Below are 10,751 nucleotides of genomic sequence, written 5' to 3'. Positions count from 1 at the left end.
TCCTGAGAGAAAAGGCAACTCTTTTCATTGAAGAAGACACAAAACCCCAGGACTTCAAAAGGAGGCTTTGAAAATCTTTCAATTGGTACAATTATAGAATGTAATCATGTATTCAGTTTTCCCGCAACATGTCCCTTCCCTTTATATATGCCAGCGTCAACTGTCCTTCAATATCCTTGTTTACTAAACTGGGAACTAAACTCATCAATCCAGGATGAGGATAAACAACTTCATTTTAATTATTTCTCCTTCAAGATTGGAACAAGCATTTTTAGAGCAGGGCTACACAAGAGAGAAAGAGGGAAAAACTGGGGTAACCCCAGCCAAGAATCTAATTACAGGATATTTTTTTCCATTCAATAGACCACAAGTCCCTGAAGGGCAGATACAACCCCCAGCACCTGGCAAATAGTGTGTGTTCAATAAATGTTGGGGTGCTTTTGTTTGCTTGTTTTGAAATTCTAGAGATATTTTAACAAGGCAATCTGCAATGATTTGGCTCTGGCAGCTACCCACTTTTTTCAAAATCTCTTTTCAAACTTCTTTCAGTTTTTCTAATTACACTGTTCTACTTGGACTTGAATGTACCATGCTTTGCTGACTCCACCTTTTTGCTCATGCTATAATAAGAGGAGTCTGAGTTCCCTTCATTTAACCTCCTTATATATTTACCTCTCTGTGTACATTTAAATCAGTTAAAAAAAAAAAGATGGTCACTACAATCAGGCTTTTCCCTTGGAGAGAGCAGCTGGGATGGTAGCCAGGACCCACGAAGTATGATGGGTAAAGGTAGGAAAGAGACACTGCTTCCTCCTCATTTTTTCTGAACACCATTATAATTCAATTTTAAAATGTCTGACTTTATAGAAATGTCAAAGACCCGTGAAAAATGCCAACAAAGCTGTGTCCTTTCAAAGAGAATTACCTTGGCATGCAAGGTAAGTTACCCTGGACCTGGGAGCCTTCTAGGCACTGAGATTCCACAATTGAAATGGGCAAAGGAAAGGATCAATGGCCTTGAAAATAATGTTTGTAAATGTTTGAAAATATGTTCAACCAACTAGTAATCAAAGACATGCAAATTACAAATAAAAGGGATGGCATTTTTAAACTTATTGATATCAGTAAATGTAAAAAAACAACACTCAATATTGATGAGTATATAAACAGGGATTCTAAAATACAAAAAAAACCCTACAAAATGGTGCAATCTTTCTGAAGAGCAATTTGGTAATACACATCAATAGCCGTAAAAACGTGCATTTTCAAGGACTTCCTTGGCAGTCTAGTGGTTAAGACTCCAAGCTTCCAATGCAAGGGGCTCAGATCGGATCCTTGGTTGTGGGGGAATTAAGATTCCAAGCACAACCAAAAAAAAACCAAACCTAAAAATGTGTACTTCCTTTAGCCCAACAATTAGAGTTTTAGAAATATATATCCTATGTAAATAATCACACAAGGGCACACATACTAATGTGCAAGCATGTTTATCATAGAACTGTTTACATTTCAAAATTTTGGAGACAACTTAAAATTTCTCCAAATAGAAAGCTAAGTAAACTGCTATTGTCCATCTTTCTTTTCAAAAGGAACTTTTTCTCAATTGGACTTTTTTCAATAGCATTTAACATGCCCCCATTTGATCTAGCTTTAAAATCAAGAATAAAACAAAAAGTTACCTCAGAATTAGGTAGCTATCAGATACTAAAATACATTACAAAACTATAGTAACCAATAGTATTAAAACAACTTGGTACTGCTATCAAATATACAGATAGATCCATAAAACAACACAAAGTTAAAATACAGTAGGTTCTACATCTATATGGAAACTTAGTATATGATAAGGTAACATCCTCAAATGTATGGGGAAAATGTTAGATGTTTCAATAACTGTTAAAATAACTGGCTGCCCATTTAGAGGGGAGAAAACTGCATTCACACCAGATGGACCACATGTTAAAAAAAGACAAAAACAGAAGATAAATGAAGGATTTTTAAAAATAATCTTGAGGAAGGGAGTAGAGATCTTTCTAAGCATGAAGCAAAATCTAGAAATCAAAGATTAATGAACTGAGCTACACAAAAATTTTAAACTTCAATTCAGCAAAAAGGAAAAAAACAAAAGTCAAGGGATAAATAACTAGAAATAACACAAAGCATTTATGGTAGGAAAATGCTTATTTCCTTACTATATGAAAACTATATAAAAGTTCTTACAGATCAAAAATGAAAAAGCATACAATTCAAAAGAAAAATGGGCAAAAAATATAAACAGGCAGTTCACAAGAAAAGAAATACAAATGGCCAAAAAAAAAAAAAGAAAAGATAACAAACTTTCTTAAGAAATGCAAATCAAAATCAGACATTATTTTCACCAGCAAAAAAGTAAGATGTTTTGTAAAACCCAGTTTGGGGCCAGAAAATAGAAATGTAAATTAATACAACTTCTCTGAAGGGCAATCTGACAATACTTACCAAAATTTTCAACTCACAACTCATTGACTCAGCAATTTCAATTCCAGGAATTTATCTTACAAATGTACAGGAACAACTTTACAAAGATGCATAAAAATGGCTGCTGCAGCATTTTTGAAATAACAAAACCTGAAAACAACCTAAGTATCCAGCATTAAGATATAGTAATATACATACATAACATATATGTTCATATACCATATAACTTTCCTGAAAAATATACAAGAAACTGCCATCAACGCATACCACTGAGGAGTAAGATCTGGAAATAGGAGTGAGACCTGGAAACAAAAGCTTTCATCGTATACCTTTTAGTACAATTTCTATTTATTTTTAATATCTGCATGCTTTTGTAATTTTCAACAGTTGATAATTTTAATTTATTTTAAAAACCTTCCTCAGAATACACATCAGTTCAAAATGAACTTATTATCTGGTTATGGGATAAGGGATGAGTCCAAGACTAGGGGACAAACCGGTCTTGAACATAATCCTTATTTTTTAATATACAAGAAAAAATAAAACAATGAAAGTCTAACAAAATGTGCAGTGCTTAGTCGCTTATCATATCTGACTCTTTGCGACCCCATGGACTGTAGCCTGCCAGGCTCCTCTGTCCATGGGGATTCTACAGGCAAGAACACTGGAGTGGGTTGCCACGCCCTATTCCAAGGGATCTTCCCAACCTAGGGATCAAACCCAGGTCTCCAGCATTGAAGCCAGATTCTTTACCATGTGAGCCACCAGGGAAGCCCACAAACAAAATGTGAATAATTGCCAAATATGGGCTCACTGACATATTATCTTTTCACTTTTCTATAATTTTTGTATCTTTCAGAATTAAGTGTCATTAAGAGAAACATAACCATTAAAAATAGTCTTTCCAGACCTCCCTGGTGGGCAGTGTATAAGAATTCACCCATGGATGCAGGAGACATGGGTTCTATCTCTGGTCCGGGAAGATTCCACATACTGTGGAGCAACTAAGCCCCTGCAATACAACTACTGAGCCCCACTCTAGAGCCCTCAGGCCACAACTACTAATCCCGCAGGCTGCAACTACTGAAGCCCAAGCACCTAGAGCCTGTGCTCCACAACAGAAGTCACTGCAACGAGAAGCCCGCGCACCACAACAAAGAGTAGCCCCTACTCACTGAAACATTAGAAAGCCCACACAAAGCAACAAAGACCCAGTGCAGCCAAAAATAAACAAATATATATAAAATTATTATTTGTTAAATCTTTCCTTAACCCCACATCCCTCTCCAGCTCCTGCCAGTTCTCTCTCCTTCCATTCAAAAACAAACTTCTTAAATATATTGTCTGTAACAGCTTTCTCTAACTCCTGAATTCCCATTCACTTGTCAACTGACCTCACCATACCTACACAGATACTACTCTCCCTAAGGTCACTTCTATGCTGTTAAAACCAAGGGATATCAATTAGTCTATATCTTTTGCAAGCCCCTCTCAGCAGCACACAACTGAAACTGGGTAACCACCCTCTCCTTCTTAAAGCACGATCATTTTGGTTGCCATGCAACTATACCATCCTGGTTTTCTCCTACCATGCTGGCCTCCCTTTTCAAGCTCATTAGCCATCTCTTTCACCCTCTACCCAATTGTTTAATGTTGGAGCTCCTCAGGGCCTGATCCTTGGGCCTCTTCTCTACTTGTGTTCCCTGGATAGTCTAATTCATTCTCAAGAAAAATCAACAGTATGATGACTTTCAAATTCAGTTTCAACCCAGACCTATATTTTGAGCCCAAGATCAGTGTCTCCAGTGGACTACTTAGCATATTTTCCTCATAAGCGCTCCAACTTAACATATTCAAACACCAGACTCAGATTCTTACCTTACAAATTGTTCCATTTAAGGCAGTATATTCAAAACAAGTATGTAGAATATTTATTATAGTGGAAACATATTCACCATAGATTAAGTGAGGAAAAAAAGCAGATTATGAAGCGTTATATATAATTTGTTCCCATTACTGCAAGACAAAAAAAAAAAAAAACATATATACACACAGAGACAGAGACAGAAAGAGAAAGAGAAAAGGCTAGAAGAAGACCTGGTAGGATATACACCAAAATGTTAAGCAATAATTTCTGGAGGATAGGCTAGGATTACAAGTGATGTTTATTTTCTTCATTTCCTTCAGTTTCTTCGCATGTGTGTGTGTATAGTATTTATTTTCCATATTCTCTAAAATGCATGCTTTTCACTTTTATGATCAGATTTTCTTAGCTCTTTTTTCCTTTCCTGATAGGATGTAATACAAAATTCAGAGCATCAATTATTATTAAGTTTTCTTGCTAAAACTATTTAACTTAAATCTAGTAAAAATTTTAGATCTAACTTCCAGTTTGCAGGAAGGGGACAGAAGAACATGTCATAAAATACCACAAGAAAATAATCAGACAAATTAAAAACCAAGGACATTCTATAAGTCAAACAGTCTAGCCTAATCACAAAGCATCTGCTGCAGAAATAAAACAGTGAAAGAACTGTTCTATATTAAAGGTGACATTATAGCAAAATGCAAAGCATGACCCTTCTTTGGGCTCTTGGTTATAAACAATCTCATAAAAGACTTTTGGGGGACACCCAAGGAAGTAGATAGAGTATTAGATGACACTGAGGCATATTATTATTAATTTTCTTCAAGGAGATAATGCTATTGTGGTTCTTTAATAGAATGGAAAGAATATCCTTGTTTCTAGAAATGGATGCTTAAGTATTAGGAGTGAAACATCATAACATCTGATCAAGAAAGCTGAACCTGACAAAATGTTAACAACAGTTGAATTTAAGTGATGGGTCTAGAAGTGTTCATTATATTATTCTTGGGGAAAAAAATTATTTCTTACAACACTGTAAGTTTTCAAATGGCAAGGACCATATCATCTTAATTTTGTATCCCCAGCACCTAAAATGCAGCCTAGTCCAATAAATATTTGTTGAGAGAATGAATAAATAAAAAGAAGCACATATTTTGAGAGGTTGGGCTTTAGGTCTGGTGGAAGTGGTGATTCTCTACACATTGCTGCCATTGTCTGAAATAATTAACAGATATAAAACTTACGTCATGCATGGCACGTAATAAGCCATCAGTAAATGTTAGTTCCCTTCCTTACTCCCATTCTTTTATTTCTGATACTTTTTTATGGCCACACCATGTGGCTTGTAGGATCTAATAAAGTTCCCCAACTAGGTATCGAAACCATGCTCCCTACAGTCGAAGTGAAGATTCCTAACCACCGGACCACCAGGGAATTCCCTGTTTCTGATACTCTTTAGTCATATAACAGATGTCATTATCTAATGGCTGCTTTGAAATCTGTCACATAAAGTAAAAATGGCAAGCAATAGGATTGAAACATTGAAATTCACTGAGTTAACCAGATTAAATGGATTTATTTTGGATAAAATCCTGTAGAAAAAGCCTTAGCCTGGTAGATAATGGACATGAAAGACAGGTCTGGAATAGTAGCAAAAATAATAATAACAATAGTGAACATTTTTGAGCACTTTATATGTTTTACCTCACTGAATCTTCAAATAATTCACTGTAGTTTGTACTATAAGTTCCCCTCATTTTTTAAAGTGAGAAAACCAAGTCATAGAGAAGTAGTTAAAGGTCACAGAACAGTATGTGTTAGAGCTGGAATCTAAACCTACTACAGAACTCTTGCTTTTAACCCACAATTTACGTTCTTGCCCATTGTCCAATTCCATGTGAGGGGTAGGACTTGGTCTCAGCCAATCTTCCCAAAGATATATTTGGCAACTTTTCAGACAAAATTATACTAGTGCTAGAGGGTCACTTAAATCAACTAGACCACATCAGGAAATAACTGCTTACCTGCAGAATAGACGGGATTCTCTCCTGAAGTTCTGAACCTAAAAAGAGGGAGAAGGCATGTTCAGTACAGTTAGATATGCACATTTTATTTGCACAGCTACCAAAACTTGTATGCTCCTCATTATAGATATGTCAATACTACACGTTTCCTTATTCTATCCTTCTCTTCTTTCCATAAATATTATTAAGTACTTACTATGGGTCAGACAATGTGTTAGGTCCTGAAGATGCAAAAGCAAGTAAAATATCTCTATCTATGGTCTAGTTGGAAGAGAGATGAGTAAACAGATGTGAGCCACAATATAGTCCTGGTACAGAGCAAAAACACATATAAGATTTAGTGGAATACACAGGAAAGTATGACGATTTCTACCAGGGGATGAAACTACTGGAGCTGAGTTTTTAAAAACAAAGAACTACTCTTAATTGTTTAGCCTTACAGAAAAAGCATTCTAGGCAGAGATATGAAAGTACTATGTCTGGGGAACAGCAAGCAGGTGGGTGTGAGTGGCACTACAGCAGCAGGGAAGGGGGCAGGGCAAAAGAGGCAACCAGGGACCAGGTTATACCAGGTTATGAAGACCTCATAACCTGAGGTGAGCAGTTTGGTCTTTGCTCTGTGAAGGCAGTGGGAAGCTCCTGGTAGAGTTTAATCACAAAAGTGATGTGATCAGGTTTAAGTTTTGGAAAGTTAACTCTGGTGAGTAATGAATGAGAAGAAGTGAAACTGAGACAAGAGAAACTACCAGTAAAGTGGTTCTTACAATAGCCTTGTGTTATTAGAACATATTTCAAAAGTAAGGCTGATGGGATTTGTCCAGGAATTAGATGTAGAGTAAGAGAAACAATAGTATCAACCATGACTCCAAAGATTCTGTCCTGTGCAACTAGATAATTGGAGTTGTCATTTACCGAGAATGGGGAAGGAGTAAGATAGCAGGTGAGTTAATGCTTGAGATGCTTAAGAAACATGTAAGGGGAGATCATGAAAGAAGAATGCTGTGTGAACATTCTAGATGCAAATATTAGCTATATTTAATTACTATTATTAATATCCTTACCTCAAGAGGGAAAAGGCTTGCTTAAAAATGGTATCATTCTTCAGACACAGCACCTATAGCAAAACAGCCACATTAGATCAACCATAAGCATTCACAGACCTCCAAGTACCTCTTCACCAAGAGGCTAGAAACCCACAGTACACAAACCAAAACAAAACCCAAGTCTCTTGTCTAGCAAAGAAGCTTCCCTACAGTTAATACCAAACATGCAGGCAAACCAAGGCCATGTTCTTTCCTATTTCACCCACTACAGAAAATGCTGGAAAAATAGAAGCCCCCCTTTTGGGGGCTGGTTTTTTTAATTCACCATATTTCCCCTTTCTAATTTGATTTATATTTTCTAATATCAACAACCATTATGCATGTGTCAAGCACAGGCACCATGCAAGGGACTTTGAATTCTAATTCTCAAAACACTGCAAGGCAATTCTACAGGTGAAGCAACTAAGGCCCACAGAAGTTATATTCCAAGAAATTACAGCTAACAAGTGGCTAAAATGACTGCTTTACTCCAAAGACTATGTCTCTATTACAGTATACTGTCTCTTTTAATAGTAACAACAATAATAACAACTATACCAACATGAACAAAATAATAATAATGAAAGGAGGTAGTTGCAGTGGCAGCTTCCCTTCCCAAACTTACCCCTAATAACCCAGTTATTTCTTTCTCACTCTGCCCTGCTGGCACTCACTCAAAAGATCACTGGTATAGCTTTACTAAGGTAGTCCTTAACATAGAGGAGGTCTTTCTATAAAGTAACTAGATAGTAAGTAATAAATGGCCTTAAGTTTCCATAATATAAAGAGAAAATCCTGTCCACTACGATAACAATTTCAATTCCTTCAACATGTATGTGTTAAAAGTCCATTATGTGTAAAAGCCTTCAGAAACAAAGGAAAGTCTGAGAAACTGTCATAGACAAGAAGAGTCTAAGCAGACATGACTAAATGTAATATACTAGGTAGGATCCTAGAACAGAAAAAGGACCCTGGATTTTTTAAAAATGAAAGAAGTATTAGTAAAACATGGACTTGATAATAATATATCAATATCAGTTCATTAATTATAAAAAGTATACCATACAAATATAATAGGGGAAATTGGATATGGGGGTATATCCAGTATTGTCTTTGCAACTTTTCTGTAATTCTAAAACTATTCTAAAGTTTTGTTTTGCTTTTTTGGCTGTGCTGCCATGGCTGGCATGGCATGTGGGATCTTAGTTTTTTCCACCAGGGATCGAACCCCTGCCCCCTGCAGTGGAAGCACAGAATCCTAATCACTGGACCGCCAGCAAAGTCCTCTAAAGTTTATTTTTTAAAAGCCTAATAGGTGCCAACTATTGTGGTGACTATGAAAGGGACTAGAAGAACAAAATGTAACAATATGAATGAACTTGGAACCATTATGCTAAATAAAAGAAGACAGTCACAAAGGGCCAGTATTGTATGACTCCATTTATATGAAATATCCAGAATAGCAAATCTATAGAAAAAGAAAGACTAGTGGTTGCCTTGGGTTGGGGGGTTTGGGAAGCTGGGGATGACAATTAAGGGATATGGGACGTCTTTGGGACTTCTTTCTAGGGTGATAAAAAAGTTCTAAAATTGCTTGTAGTGACAGTAACATAACCCTGAATATATTAAAAGTCATTGGGGAGGGAGGAGGGAGGAGGGTTCAGGATGGGGAACACATGTATACCTGTGGCAGATTCATTTTGATATTTGGCAAAACTAATACAATTATGTAAAGTTTAAAAATAAAATTTAAAAAAAATAAAAATAAAAGTCATTGAATCATACACTTTAAATGGGCAAATTGTATGGTATATGACATATCTCAATAAAGCCTTTTTAAAAATGTAAGCACGACCCCCGTTTTATAGGAGTTTGAACAGCTGGAGATATGAACATACATTTGTATTAAATAGCTAAGTAATACCACAGCATCATATGATTAAGTCAAAACAGGTGGCAAAACAACTGACACCTCTAGCAGAAAATCTGTGTATTAATGGCAAGGAGAAGTTCTCTAGCTTTGGAGATGTTACAGATATTGCTGAGAATCTGCCCAAAGTCATGAACCTTCTCCCCAGACATATACAGGTACAAATATACAAAAGGCTGCATACTGAGCACAGAGAATTATATCCAGAATCTTCTAATAACCAATAATGGAAAAGAATCTGAAAAAGAATATGTATATATTAATATACATATATAACTCAGTCACTTTGCTATATACTTGAAACACTGTAAACCAACTATACTTCAATTTTTAAAATTGCAGAAAAAAAATGTGGGATATAGAACCAAATAAAGTGAGGTGGATGTGACTGGTGATAGAAGCAAGGTCCAATGCTGTAAACAGCAATATTGCATAGGAACCTGGAATGTTAGGTCCATGAATCAAGGCAAATTGAAAGTGGTCAAACAGGAGATGCAAGAGTGAACATCGACATTCTAGGAGTGAACTAAAATGGACTGGAATGGGTGAATTTAACACAGATGACCATTGTATCTACAACTGCGGGCAGGATTCCCTTAGAAGAAATGGAGTAGCCATCATGGTCAAAAACACAGTCTGAAATGCAGTACTTGGATGCAGTCTCAAAAACGACAGAATGATCTCTGTTCGTTTCCAAGGCAAACCCTTCAATATCACAGTAATCCAAGTCTATGCCCCAACCAGTATCGCTGAAGAAGCTGAAGTTGAATGGTTCTATGAAGACCTACAAGACCTTTTAGAACTAACACCCCAAAAAGATGTCCTTTTCATTATAGGGGACTGGAATGCAAAAGTAGGAAGTCAAGAAAAACCTGGAGTAAACAGGCAAATTTGGCCTTGGAATACAGAATGAAGCAGGGCAAAGGCTATTAGAGTTTTGCCAAGAGTACGCACTGGTCATAGCAAACACCCACTTCCAACAACACAAGAGAAGACTCTACACATGGACATAACCAGATGGTCAACACTGAAATCAGACTGATTATATTCTTTGCAGTCAAAGATGGATAAGCTCTATATGGTCAGCAAAAACAAGACTGGGAAATGCAAAGAAATAGAGGAAAACAACAGAATGGGAAAGACTAGAGATCTCTTCAAGAAAATTAGAGATACCAAGGGAACATTTAATGCAAAGATGGACTCAATAAAGGACAGAAATGGTATGGACCTAACAGAACCAGAAGATATTAAGAAGAGGTGGCAAGAATACACAGAAGAACTGTACAAAAAAGATCTTCACGACCAAGATAATCATGATGCTGTGATCACTCACCTAGAGCCAGACATACTGGAATGTGAAGTCAAGTGGGCCTTAGGAAGCATCACTACGA

General features: G+C 36.5%; 1 protein-coding gene across 1 annotated transcript in view; it reads right to left on the bottom strand.

Moving 5' to 3' along the window:
* Window positions 1-10,751, bottom strand: part of MRPL48 (mitochondrial ribosomal protein L48) — a 54,800-nt gene that overhangs the window by 34,327 nt on the left and 9,722 nt on the right. Inside the window, exons 2-3 of the mRNA XM_010848843.1 lie at window positions 7,410-7,462; window positions 6,349-6,386 (exon numbers count right to left, since the gene is read on the bottom strand). Of these exons, the coding sequence (XP_010847145.1) occupies window positions 6,349-6,386; window positions 7,410-7,462 (91 nt within the window). The remainder of the gene's footprint in view (window positions 1-6,348; window positions 6,387-7,409; window positions 7,463-10,751) is intronic.

This window comes from Bison bison, unplaced genomic scaffold, assembly GCF_000754665.1.
Source record: "Bison bison bison isolate TAMUID 2011002044 unplaced genomic scaffold, Bison_UMD1.0 scf7180017864276, whole genome shotgun sequence".
Lineage (NCBI taxonomy): Eukaryota > Metazoa > Chordata > Mammalia > Artiodactyla > Bovidae > Bison > Bison bison.
Note: the sequence above shows the minus strand (reverse complement) of the source record. Positions and strands in the feature narration are given on the sequence as shown.